Source organism: Cygnus atratus, chromosome 8 (assembly GCF_013377495.2).
Source record: "Cygnus atratus isolate AKBS03 ecotype Queensland, Australia chromosome 8, CAtr_DNAZoo_HiC_assembly, whole genome shotgun sequence".
Lineage (NCBI taxonomy): Eukaryota > Metazoa > Chordata > Aves > Anseriformes > Anatidae > Cygnus > Cygnus atratus.
Genome location: NC_066369.1, coordinates 8,930,673 through 8,943,823, shown reverse-complemented (window position 1 = coordinate 8,943,823; position 13,151 = coordinate 8,930,673). Strand labels below are relative to the sequence as shown.

The 13,151-nt window shown below is 44.1% G+C and overlaps 1 protein-coding gene across 3 annotated transcripts in view; it reads left to right on the top strand.

The window, feature by feature from the left end:
• Positions 1–478: 478 nt before the first annotated feature.
• The window catches only part of TEDC1 (tubulin epsilon and delta complex 1), a 75,931-nt gene continuing 63,258 nt past the window's right edge, over positions 479–13,151 (top strand). The window contains exons 1-3 of one of the 3 annotated variants that reach the window (XM_035537938.1): positions 479–621; positions 1,312–1,390; positions 7,954–8,156. In XM_035537938.1, coding sequence (XP_035393831.1) covers positions 505–621; positions 1,312–1,390; positions 7,954–8,156 — 399 coding nt within the window. In that variant the 5' untranslated portion in view covers positions 479–504. Of the gene's footprint in view, positions 622–754; positions 1,165–1,311; positions 1,391–7,953; positions 8,157–13,151 lie in introns of those variants that run through there. The other 2 variants (XM_035537939.1, XM_035537940.1) reach the window with 2 other exon arrangements.

Below are 13,151 nucleotides of genomic sequence, written 5' to 3'. Positions count from 1 at the left end.
TGCTCCTGGGGGATGGACCCCGTGGTACGGAGCCATGTGGGAGCAGTTCCTGAAGAGCTGCAGCCTGTGGGCAGCACCCACAGGATCAGTTTGTGAAGGACGGCATCCCGTGGGAGGGACACTACACTGGAGCAGGGGCAGAGAGGGACCGTGAAGGGGCGATGGAGAAGCACAATGGACTGACCGCAGCCCCCGTTCCCCAGCACCACTCAGGGGGAGCAGGCAGAAGAGGATGGATGTGGGGAAGGTGTTTTAGTTCGCTTTGAGCTCCAGTCTGCTAGCGACAGCTAATAAATTTTATTCATCTCCCTGTGCCGAGTCTCTTTCGCCCGTGACATCTTCTCCCGCTCCCCCCAAGCCCCCAGGACCCCTCAGCGCCCGGGGAATGGGGGGGGGGTTCCTCCGGGGCTGCGGGGGGCGCTGCGGGGGGCGCCGCGGAAGGGACGGGGCCACCGTGCGGAAGGGGCCGGGCCCGGCAGCAGGGCGGCGGGACGGGGCGAGGCCATGCCGCGGGGCCGGGCGCTGCCGGGGGCCGTGGGGGCGCTGTGCCGGGCCCTGCCGCCCCGGGCCCGGCTGGTGCCCGAAGCCCTGCGCCGGGCCAAGTTGGACCGGCCTCAGGCGGTGAGCCCGGGGCTCCCGCTGCGCCCCCGCAGCCTGCCCCGGCTTGGCGAGCGGCAGGGGGAAGCGGGGGGGCCGGGCGGTGAGGGGCTGCCGCGGGCGCTGAGCTCGCAGTTGGCTTCTTTTGAAGCTTTTACGAGAGCTGAGTGAAATGCCTGCAGCGCGAGTCATTGCGGGCGAGCGGCTGGCCTTGTGCGGGCAAGAGGGGATCTCCTGCTCGCCGGGTGAAGGGAGCTCCTTCTCCATCCCCAGCTCAGTGGGTGCTGCTGCCTCCCGTTTGTGAACGGCGGGCACTGTCACGGCCTGATCTCGGTGACAGCAGAGTGGGGGTGTGCTGTGGCGGTGTTGGAACAGATTCAGCTGCCTCTGGGGTAGAGGGGAGCAGTGCTAGGCTGCGTGGTACGACCAGCACTAGCATCCCTTTCCAAGTGCACCCGCCCTTAGGTAGCATTCATCAGGCAGCAAAGGCCTGAATGGGACAGGGGTGCTGGCAGGATGCAGCTGTGCCCTCCTGTGCCACACCTGATGCTCACATACAGGTTTCAGGTGTGCCCTCCCGTGCAACAACTGATGCTCATTTACAAGCTTCGTTGCTTATTTAAGGCTGAATCTGTGGTGGCTTTTTTTTTTTTTTGTGTGTGTGTGTGCGCGTGTGTGTGCTGATCTCCCTCTGTTCTTCTCGCTCTTTTGCAGACCCTGGATTTCTGGAGGCTGCTCTATGCTCTCCTGAAACAAATCCACGGAAGCAAGTGGACCGAGTGTGATGCCATAGGTAACCATGGCTGACTGCTTTGTCTGTCCCAGGGAACTACTGGAGCTGGTGTTGTAGCACCTTTTTTTTGGGTTAGTCACTCTCAGTAAGGAGTGCTTCATTCTGAGCAACTAGTTTATGTCACTGGCTCTCGCTGTTTTATCACAAATGTGCAGACAGGTATACTCTTGTTTGGTTCTGTTATCCAGGAAAATGGGATGTTCTTGTGTCTTCTAGGGTCTCTTGTTTCCCTTAGATGTTTCACTGCAGGTAAAACTCTGTGATGTTCTTACATGTTCTGAGAATCTGTAGAGATAATTACAGAAATAGATTTATGTTCCCCATGATCCGTTCTTTCCCCATTCTGCATATGATGCATGATATTATGGTTAATTTTCTATCAAGTCCTATGTCAGGGCAATAAATTATAACATATGAACCATGAAGACAGTGTTTTAGAATGAAGTTCTAGACAAAACAACAAAATAAAAATGCGTATGAGTATTTTAGAGGGACCATAAATATCTCTGGATGGGGCTTCTACTACAGAGAGAAGCTGTATAAAGGCTGGCTTCTCAAAATGATAGAGCACTAATTATTTCTTAAATACGTGCTATTCCAAATTTGATATTACTCTTCAGATTTCCCTCTCCACTCCAGGATTCAGAGCCCTTTCAGTGTAGGAGGAAAGGATCATCTCTGATGGATAGAGGTCTCCGCACACTGAAACCACTTAAAATCAGTCCACAAAAGCTAAAAAAAAAAAAAAAATGTTGTTTAAGCCCCTAAAGACCTGGGAAACTGATGTCTCTGGAAACAGTCTTTTTTAAAAATAAAGCCTGAGCATTGTGGCTGATACGTTTCAAGGAATGTGGAGCAGCACCTGTGTGGTTTTGCTGGTAGCTCAGCAGGAAATTGGCATGGTTCTGTTACAGACAGGACTGCTACTTTTCATTCAGCTGTTCTTCATTTTCTGCTGATCCGCAGTCTGCTGTGTGCAACTGTTTGGTAAGTCAATTTATTGGCTGTCCACGACAGCTTTGTGAGGTTGCAATCTCATTGTAACCTGGCTGCTCCCATACTAATTGCTAGCAGCATTTGGAGACAGGATTTCTGGATGCATGTGGCAGGTTGCTGGCTCCAGAGAGAGCAAACCCAGTTGTTACTGGTAGATTGTCAGGTGAGTGAGTTGCCCGCTGTGAATAGGATCAATATTTCACTGTCTGTCCCAGCTCTGGAGCAGTTGTGGTCTTTCATGTATTTATTTCATGGAAAAACCAAGTCTTCCACTTCATTAAGGACTAAATAACTTTCTCAGCTCTGTACAGGATCCTGTAGAACAGCAAGGAATTGAAATAGATTCCTCTAATTCAAGTCTAGTGCTTTAGTCCCTGGATCAGGCTTGCCTTTCTTTGCTGGTTTTGTACAACTTTTTAATTATCTTAGCTAAAAACCAGCAGAAGCACTTGGCATATCCCAGAGGAAGGCTATATGAACCCAGGACGAGGGATGCTCTGTGCGTAGGCATTGGAACAGCTTTTTGGAAGAGAGAAGCCCTACTCAAATGGTCTTGTGCTTTTTTTAAACAAAAATCTGACTTTTTTTTAGGACAAAAGTTTTTTCCAAAGTTTTGCAAACTTGTTAAAGTTTTGGTCTGTAGTCTGTGTGTGTTGCCGGGGCCACAGTGGTTCTCTTTTTGTTACTCTGTAAAGCGAGGCCTGCATTTCGAGGACAACATGTAAGATGTTGGTCCACTTGTGCGCGTGAGATGCTAGGATAAAGCAATGCGTTGCAAGGACAGAATGCGCTTACGGATTTTGCCCCGTGGAAAAGGAGAGACTTTCACGTAAAAATTGTTCCTTCAGTTTGGGAAACCGTTTCAATCAAATGACTTTCCATGTTGCACTCCCAGGGTGTATTTTTGTTTCACGTTAATAGCTTTTGTTAGTTTCTGTTCTTGTTATATAAATGAATTTTAGAGAAGATTAAGATTTGCTTTGAATGGTCATTCCCTTTTTATTGGTGTAATGTGAGGCTGTTTAGAAAAACATTCTGCATTATGTTTTCTAAATGGGTGATATATTTTACAGCCCTACTGGCAAAAATGAAAATATTTGAAAAATCACATACAAGAAAATCCATACAGATCGATGATTTAAAGTGTAGGAACTACCGCATTCTTGCAAAAACAACCCAGAAACCCTACTGAAGTCTTTCAGTCAGTGGTTATAAAATTCTGCAAATGTTTTGGTTTTCTATTTTGGAAGAATTTTTTCTTCCTATAGTACAAAGCGCTTATCCTAAACTGTGGTGGGAAGCATTTAATACACTCCAGCATGTCAGAGCAGTGGATCTCTCATTAGTGGAGTACAAGACAAAGCGAGCTGTGCAGTGGCACTCTGGGCACAACTTTACTGATGAAGCAAGTCACGATTAGTGGTTTCATGTTGCTCTTTCTTGACAGAGGCTGAGGACTGAGGGACCTGGTTAACGGCCACACCAGGTAGCAGTGCAATGTGCATTTCGATAGTTGGAGGAGATGTTCCTTTTCTGGAGCTGCAACTCCATTTTTCTAGTATAAGAAAGAAGTCTGGAGCTGCAACATGTTTTTGTTTGACAAATAAAGTGGAAAATTGTCTTCTGCAGCAGCAGCAGTTTCCCGTAAGGCCACTACCTCTGCAGATGTTTCTTGTCTGAGTGTGTGAAGTTACGTATCTGTCTGTTCTTGTACTTGATTTAGTTTCTTTCCATCTTAGCCTGCTAGACTAATGCCTAACCCTTATTTGAAGATCTTCTTGTAATTCACTGAGCCATTCTGTGGGATTCGTGAAGCAGAAGAGCACAGCTGGAGAACAGTTTTAAGAGAACTGAACCGTGAGGTTCATTCACAGCTTGGTTTTATTTGCTGAACACATTTTTATAAATAATGTGCATGCAGAAAGGAATTAGTTGGAAAGACTGAGTGGGTCTTTCTATATAGATTGCCTAATCCTAATAAAATGCTGGAAGAAAATGTTGGCAAAGAGAAGGTGTTCGAGTGACTGGCATTATCTGCTTATCTGCGTGATGTTTTTGCTCTCTCTTGGCTGCATGTTGTGGAAGAATCCATCTTGTTCTTTGGTACTTATATAGCCTCCACTGCCACTTATCTCAGGGCTGTATCCTTACAAGGCAGAGCATTGCGGAGATGGGGAGAACTGAGTGACTTCTGTAAGGTCACTTAGGCTTTCTGGAAAGGCTCTGTGACTCTTTGAGCCCCCGTCCCAGATCCATGCCTGGACCACTTGCCCACAATTCCTGCCTGATGCGCACACCAGTCATACCTCCTTGTAGGAGGGCAGCGTCTTGCAGAGAGACAGCTGAAATGGGGAGATGAAGGACCAGAGCAACACAGAAATTCAGGTGGCAAACTGCCTTGGTGCATCTGATCCCAAGTGATCTGCCAGGGGAGGGAAATGACTAAAAAGGGAGGGGGGAAAAAAAGAAACAAAAAAACCCCTAGCTTGCTCTATTCCATCTCTTTGATAGGTGATTCCTCAGGGAGCTCCCTGAACTGCAGATGGCAGCACATCTCACTTCTTTGCTTTGAGAAAGAGGGAAAGTAGGTAGTGATCTTCCTTCCTCTTGGAGTGTTTCTGCCTTAACCTGTTACAGCTGTTCCTTTCTTGACAGTGACAAATGTGCAAGGAAAAGGAAGGGGAAGCATGAAAATCCAGCTAATATGAGCATGTTCAGTAGTGGTCAAAATAAAACCTCTTAAGATCCGAGTGCTCTCCTGTACGTGTGATTGGAGCGTATATCTACGGCAAGACTTTGAGCAAACCCTGGGCATCTCTGCCACCCTAGCATCATGCTGGGAAGCCGCTCGTTTTTTAATATTCACATGTTCTACAGAAAGAGCAAACAGTCATTTAGAGGTTTAGGTTTCCTTTTTGTCTGTGGTGCCAAAACAGGCTAGGTGTAAAACCAGTTGTCACACATCTGTGCAGAAGCTGTGCCATGCAGAACACCGGTCCAGCAAAAATTTAGTAGCTCTGCACCCTCACATTGCCTGCTTAATCATGCTCCTGATGTTTTTTCTTCAGTTTTGGGAATATCTTTGCCAGGAATTCATGTGTAACTTTCACGTGGTCAGTCACACATTCCCACTCCTGTTGCTGAAGATGTATAATAGTGGTGTGTAGCATTTTCAGCTGTGTGTGTATTGAAGCGCACTCTGGATGTTGGTGTCTCCTCAGGGATGCACACGCTTCTTTCCCTAAATTCTAAGGTTGTTGGAACAGTGCAAACTCACCTTCCTCTGTTTTGTCAAAGCACAAGGAGCTTGATGGCTCTGTGGCTACCAGCTCCTTCCAGCCTCAGCAGAGCTGCAGCAGTGCCCTGCTCCTGTAGGGTTACCAGCACAAGTCAGGTTACAGCTCCTCGTTCTGTCTTGGCTTTGTGTTATTTTCAGTAGATACAGCTCCCTTAGCATTTTGCAAATCAGGACTCTCTTTCCACTGTGAGAGCCTCTCATAATTAACCAATTCCTTTTGAGAGCAGTATTGTTTTTCTCATTTTCGTTTTGAAGTCCGTCATGATGTAGTTCTTGAGCTTCAGCAGTCAGTGCTAGACAAAAGAATGATTACAGCGCGTGTGGCTGCCGAGGGATGCTTTTAGCACAAGTGGCCAAGGAGCAGGCAAATGAGTACGTAATGTGATGAATGAGTATGTTAATTAAGGACAGCAGTGACAGTCCCTGATTGCTTGAGGCTTGTGCTTTGTTGCTGGTGTGTGTGTGTACCTTTTTCACGAAGCCTTATGGAGATGCTGAAGCATTACACTGGAAAGGGAGAGCAGCTTTTTTCCTTACCTTGTAAGAGTGCCTCAGCTGGATCAAACTGAAGGTTCCTCCAGCTCTGTCCAATACTGACAGCTGTCAAAAATGGAGGCCCAGGGCAAAGGACAGAACAAGTACACAGGGACGCTTCCAGGAGTTAAGTCTTTCAGCTTTCGCTAATTTACATCGTAGGCTTCCCAAACCAGAGGGCACGACTTTGCTTTAAAGAGTTTTGTCGTACTCATTCTCAGTCCTTTCTTTGCCTATGCTGTCGTTTCTTAAAATGAAGCCGTTCTGGGTTTGTGATCTTACTTATCCTTTCTCTTACCTTTTTCAAAATCTTCCGTAGCCGTTTTGGGACTGAAGAAATGAAATAACACAGTTTGAGATGTTGTGGGGTCATTGTGGGTATAGACAGATATATAATGTTCTTCCCTGTGTTCTGTCTGGGTTCCTTTTTAGACTTCTTGCATTTGGTCGCTTTTGGATATATAGAGGGTCGAGTGTAGTATTGTCAGGAAAATTGTGTTCCTGAGCGCAGTGGTCAGTTCCAAGCCTGTTACCATGTCAGAAAAGTTAGGATTGTTTTTTTCCCTCGTGTGCATCATTTTTCATTATTTTTTAAAGGAATTTTATCTGTCGTTTTCAAATCACAGAACCTAGCGAGTCCAAGCTTTTCATTATCAGCTTGCATTCCTTACCACAGAGTAACTGCACGTCAGCACCAATCTTTCTGTCACTATCATATCGTCCTTGTCATTTCGAGTTGAACAGCAGAGGTTTGGCTCAGAGCCCTCTTGTGAAACCACCGCGTGTTCCCACCCTCTGATTCTTGTCTGCTAGTCACTTGTTGGTGCAAGCTCACCCTGCTGGCTTGGTTTCTTTTTGCTAGTTGAATGCCTCTGGGAAATCTAAACGTCCTGCATCAGTTGAATCTTTCTTAACTACTCACATGTTGTTGCCTTTGCAGAACTCCAGCAGCTTTTTCAGCAGGGCTTACTTTTACAGCAGCTGTTGGTTCTTCCCCAGCATATATTGGTTATCATCGTGCCCCCCTAGTTGCGTTCTTTATTATAGTTTTGACTACTTTACCTGGTACAGAGCTGAGGCTTCCTGGTCAGAACCTGTTTGTATAAAAATTTTATCTTTCTTTCATCTGTATTTCACAGTTCTGTAGTGCCTGTCTTGTAGCTGTCAGGTAAAATTTGCTGGTGTGAAGGAATATGGATTGGAGCATTCCTGAGAACTAACTAGTCCGTGCAGTCTGGTATGCAGCGTGGTGTGCTGCGTTATCTCTGCCTGCCCACTGCTGCTTAGAGATTTGCAGCAGGCTGCGAAACACCTATCTCTAAATTCCAGTTTCGTTCAGGAGTCAAGTGACTCGAGGTATTTACTAATTCATAGGATGCTTGGTGGCTCATAAAAAATGAATAGGCGAATTGGAGTCCTGGTAAAGTGAGGATGGCTATTTACCTCTTTTGCTTGTGTTAATCTCCACGAAGCCTTGATCTCAACTCTGAATTTTTCATTTCCCTTAGCAGTAATTTCTGTAGATCAGAATGGGACAGCACAAGGAAATCTCTTACCTGTTACCAGCTTCCTTTGTCAGTTGTCGAATAAAGTACCAAACTCTGCTTTCCACTGCCTTCCATTAACCTTAGGCTTAATTAAAAATCTTATTTTCAGAGCAACAGTTTCTGGAACTGAATGGGTGAACGCATTGAGTATCACAGTGTGTTATTCGTGATTGTTTTCTTCTTTTCAGATACCCAAATTAGGTTTGTAAAGTCGGCGCTGTGGTACCACGGCTATGGCAGGCCAGAGCTCTATCGGCTCCCCTCCGATGGCTCAGCAGGTAGCCGGGAGCTGCTGCTGGCATTTTCCTGGCTGCTGCACAGAATCAGCCTCTTGGAACAGCTCTTGGCTCGGAACAGAGTGAGGACTGGAGATGAAACCTCTGTGTGCATGGTGAGCCTGTTCGTGTCCTTCCACCTCGTCCATCCCTAAGTAATGTTCTGTGACAGAAGCCGTGTTATCATTAGTGTGTAGTGCACAGTGTGTGGTATCGTGGTGCTCTTAAAAATAAATGCCTTACACTAGCTTTATAAAAAAAGTTGCAGGGGCCAGCAGCTGGAACCTGTTTTCTTTCCCTTCTCTAAACTTTCTGTGTGCAGGTGATCTGGGTTCCTTCTCTTTCTCAAACTCCCCTCCCTGAGTGAATGCTGTCATTATTTTTTTCCTTGCGGTATAGATGAGACCAGTTAGGAGGAGTGCAGGTAAGTGCATGTCACCGATCTCTGCTTCCAGGCTGTAGGCAAACAGATGAGCTGTGAATGCTGGGTCTGTTGGCACAGGGTAAAGCAAGTAATCCTAAGGCAAACAGTACTTTAAGAAAACATCTTGGGGTAACTAATGACATGACTAATGACAGTTACTTGGGGTAACTAATGACCTTGTAGCTTCCTTGAGAGAACAATGAGGTATACAGTTGTGTTTCCATCAATAAAAAGATGTTAGCATACAGAAAGCCTGGTCTGAAGTAACGTGAGGATAGCTGTGTGTCTACTTTAGCTGCAATGTACGTGATCGGGACGGGGGGGAAGGCAAAAAAAAAAAAAAAAAAAAAAGCCCCGAGCCCATGTTATAACATGGATAAAGGATAACTGCTTTTAGAACCCATCCCTTGCATTTAAGAGCACACGTTACTATATAGATGGTTGCTAAATGGAAAATAATTTGAAGGGAAGAGTCATTTCTGTAACAACCTTATGAGCAGTATTTTGGGAAAACAGACCACACTTACTACGCTCCAATTGCTGCACAAAAAAGGGAGCAGAAGAGCTGCAAGGTAGTGCCGGGTGTGAGTGGTGGTGCCCTCTGGTGATGAGAAGGGCACCTCAAGACCTTAGGAGAAACACACTTGTGAAGACACTTTTACTTTAAGCTTCTTGTTTTTTCTTGCTTTTTGTTGTGTGATAGCAGATTTTTTTTCTTCTGATCCTTAATTTCTATTACAAAAGAGGGATGAATGAAGTGTAGCAGCAACATGAATTCAGGAAATAGGGCAGCACATACATTATTTTCTCTGAAGGACTAAGTTTCGCCTTTTTCAAAATAAGCTGAAGTAACTGTGGTAAAAGAATGTTATCTCATGCCCACACGGAGCGGCATTAAGCAATTTATTGCTGTGCCTTTCGCGTCAATTGTAATATGCTTCACCTGTATTTCTCAAAAAAATACATATTTCATGTTTTCTTTCCAATAACTGTCCAAAACAGTGTTTTTAAAGGTTTACAGGTCTGGATTTTTTTTTTTTTTTGGTAGGTCAAACAAAAAAGTTTATAAACTGGGAGTTGGAGTTAGTGTATGTATGTAAGGCTCATTGTATTGATGGTGATGTTCTTCTTTGGTATTCACCTAGAAAGTTTTCATTATAAAACTTGCAAGTAATAAAACTAATAAAAACAGTTGTTCTTAAGGAAAGAAATGATAGGTTGTAGTGGTGGAGGACATGTAAACAGTGTGCTTTGAGATTCTGTATCACAAGGAAGTTAAACAGAATTTTCGGGGAGAGACCTTATCTTTTGGTTGATAATTACAAAACCAATCAAATTGACCAGTAAAACCTGAGCAAATGATGATCTAGAAATGCGCCCTTCAGGAGATAATGATGGGTGTGAACTAGAAGATAGGTGGGTCACACACCTTCTAATGGTAATAAATCAGTTCCTTGTATTCCACTCAGGAAAACCCGTCTGTTGAATAAAAGTGTGATAGCTATTGTAGTGTTACTTTGTGGGATACCTTCCTTGGTACCCGCTCATTGATCAGACAATGTTTTAACCCCCCTAAAACCATAGGAAGGAAGGAAAGAAGGTGAGGTTGTCACTTTGACACCCGATGTCTTGTAAGTTAAAGTACAGCTTAAACAACTGAAGTGCTGCAATTTTGACTTTGAATGTTAAATACCAGGCTTTTCTAGTACTTAAACTGAGGTGTTGGAAGATACATAACAGATTGCACAGACATTTCTAAACATGCCAGAGATGCAGTCTCTGCAATTGCAACTCTCTTCTATTTGAGTAAATTGAAGGAAAAGGCAGGACAACTAGAAAAATTTTCACTAGAGAAAGATCGGTCTTAAAGAGCATTTCGGTTTCTTTTTTTAAAACAACTGAAGTTCTCAGCTGAGAAAGAGCCTGAAAAATGTTCCAGCACATGGAGCCTTTTTAAAAACATATTATAAACAATTGAAAATATTTTCTTGAAACAAAAATGTTGCAAAACAAAAATCCTTGAAATACTATTTGGTTCTGTGCACTGCCAAGATCTCTCCCAAAATCAGCAAAGCATGGAAGCCAGTACTTACCAAGAAAGCACATCTGTTGGTCTACTAGAGAGAATAAATGTGAAGAAAATCCCTCCCCTTTGTCTTCATCTAAAAACATGGAGTGTCAAGAACTGTAGGCATAGCTGTAGTTCAGCTGATGTGCATGTGGCTTGCTTTTAAATTTTTGTTGTAAATCCACAGATGTGGACAGGCTCTTTTGTATGAAGAGGAGAGAATGCAGCTAATCCCAAAATTAAGGATGCAGCGAGGACTATTCTTTCAGGCTATGTTTGAAACAAAGCTTACCGGCAGCTAAATTGCTGATAATATGCCAAATACCCAACATATCAAGGACCAATTAAATTAATTCCGTTCATTTCATTTCAGATTACCTCTCTATGGCCTTTTTTTCTCTGCAGTTCCTTAGCAACACAGGTTTTTTTTCCCCTGCAAATTGAACACTTCCATCTAAAGGATTTCAGGCCAGTTATTTATAGAGGGACAAGGGTATTCATGACACATGATGGACATTGAGCTCAGCCGCTGCAAGGGATTCAGAACTTTAAGATCCTGAGCTCAGGAAGGCATCCAACAAGCTTAATTTTACAGGCACTTAGCTCTTCAGAGTCAAAAGTTAAGTGATTTCTAAAATTATAAGCTAAACAGCGGTAAAAGCATGATGAAAGGATTAGGATGCTAGGAGGTAGTGCTTAATGTGTCTGAAATAATTAAAAAAAATAATAATGTTGAGGGTGGTTATTGGTAAGGACAGGTATGGTTAGCAACCTGGGATGATTATGTGGGTTGACTGCTTTGATGTGTTAGGAGAATCCTTCAGGGCACCTTGTCTTGTGTAGCCTCCAGCTCATGTTTTTAAAAGGGCAGTGCTGCAGTGTCTCTGCTGAGCCAGGTGTGACGTTCCTGCTGCAGGATGTGCCAGCTAGCAGGACGGAGGGAGACGCTGCCCCTTCCACCCATGGCTCTCTTCTAGATTATGAAACTTATAAACCAAGTGGGGAGACCGTTAAAAGAGCTGACTGGAGCCCCAGTTGCCGTGCAGGAGGAATAGGAGAGGGAAGATGGGGTAGGCAGTGAATGTCAAGCTCTAGTGCTTGCCTGCTGCGGTTCAAGTGCGTTCTGTGAATTTACTGTACGGGTTTGTCAGCAGGTTGATGACACCAGAGGTGGTAAGTGAAAGTTCAAATATTGCATTAGTCGACTCTTTGAAATAGATAAGTAAAAAATCACTAATTCTATTAGTCCTTTAAAGACCCGAGTACAATCTGAATTGGAGGTTCACGTAGTTTTACTGATGTGTCTACTTGAGAATTCTCACCTGTTATGGCCTTAAAGCACTGGGTGATTAGCTGATGGACACTGCCTTGAAAGGCTTTTTACGCCCTGTGTGGACTTCTGTCTCAAATAAGCACTGCAGGGATGTTGGATTTGGCATCTTTTGTTGATCATGTACATGAGGAATATTCTCAACTGTTGTTCACTGATTCCATATGAAAATCCTAGACTACTGGGGAAAGTTGAAAAACAGACCAAAAAACACCACATCTGAAAAAAAGTGTTTAAAACACAAAGAATTACCTGTGACAAGTCCTACCCGATTTGACAAGATAATGGACTTTTCCCAGGGTGATTCTTTTTCTTGGATTCATGCCTGTGAAGTTGGTGGACTTCTTAATTTGAATTGTGAAAATTCACAGGCAAATCCAGTGCTTCTACAACTGCCAGACAGGGCAGTAACCACCATTTCTCTCCAAATCAAACCCGTTAATTCTGAGAGGTATAGGTTCCTCCATGAAACCAGGGTTCTCGCATCCTGCGGGGGAATTCTGCTAGTTGTGCTGAGTTTCTGTGCCTTATTTAGCTGTTTATGCTCTGTAGTCTACTGACATGTCGCTGACCAAAACTGTATGCCAGACATCTCTTGCAGAGTGTCTGGGTGATCTTCACCCAGGAAGGAGACAAAGAATGAGAGGACCTTGAGAGAAACCTGATAGAAGCATTGGCTGCCCACAGCTAAAGGCAAAATAGAATAGAATAAACATCTAGTAGTGTCAGTAAAGCCTGAACCCTGTGTATAAAGCCATAACAATGAAAGTGCAATTGCTCATTTTTTCTCTGCCACTCATCACCAAAACTGTCCTGTACTAAACCTGTAAAACAGACCTGGAGAGTTCTCATTTTCTCTCTCCCTGTCTCTTTCAGAAGCAGATAATTGTTTGATATAAACCTGCCTTTTTAGCATATTCAGCATTTGACTGATTTTTGCTTTGCTTTTTAAATTTTACTGATAATACCACAGCTTTATCCAAATCTGTGCAGTGGCTTGTGCAGATAATAGCAGTGCTCTGTGGGCATGCATTCCTTCTGTTCCTGTGGAGGTATGTGGCCTGTACTGGTATTATTTCTACAGCTGAAATTAATCTATATGCCCAATAATTTAATTATGTGTGGAGGCTGTGGAGTTTTTAGATGAGGGTAACGATGTTATTTCCCTCATTATCACCAAGCTGTGTTGTACAAACACTTGTTCTTGGTTCCAGTAATTCCCTCTGCCTGCTTCTTGCCCTCTGTGTGAAATTGGACTCCCCTCCCTTTTTGTGAATTCGTGGTAATCA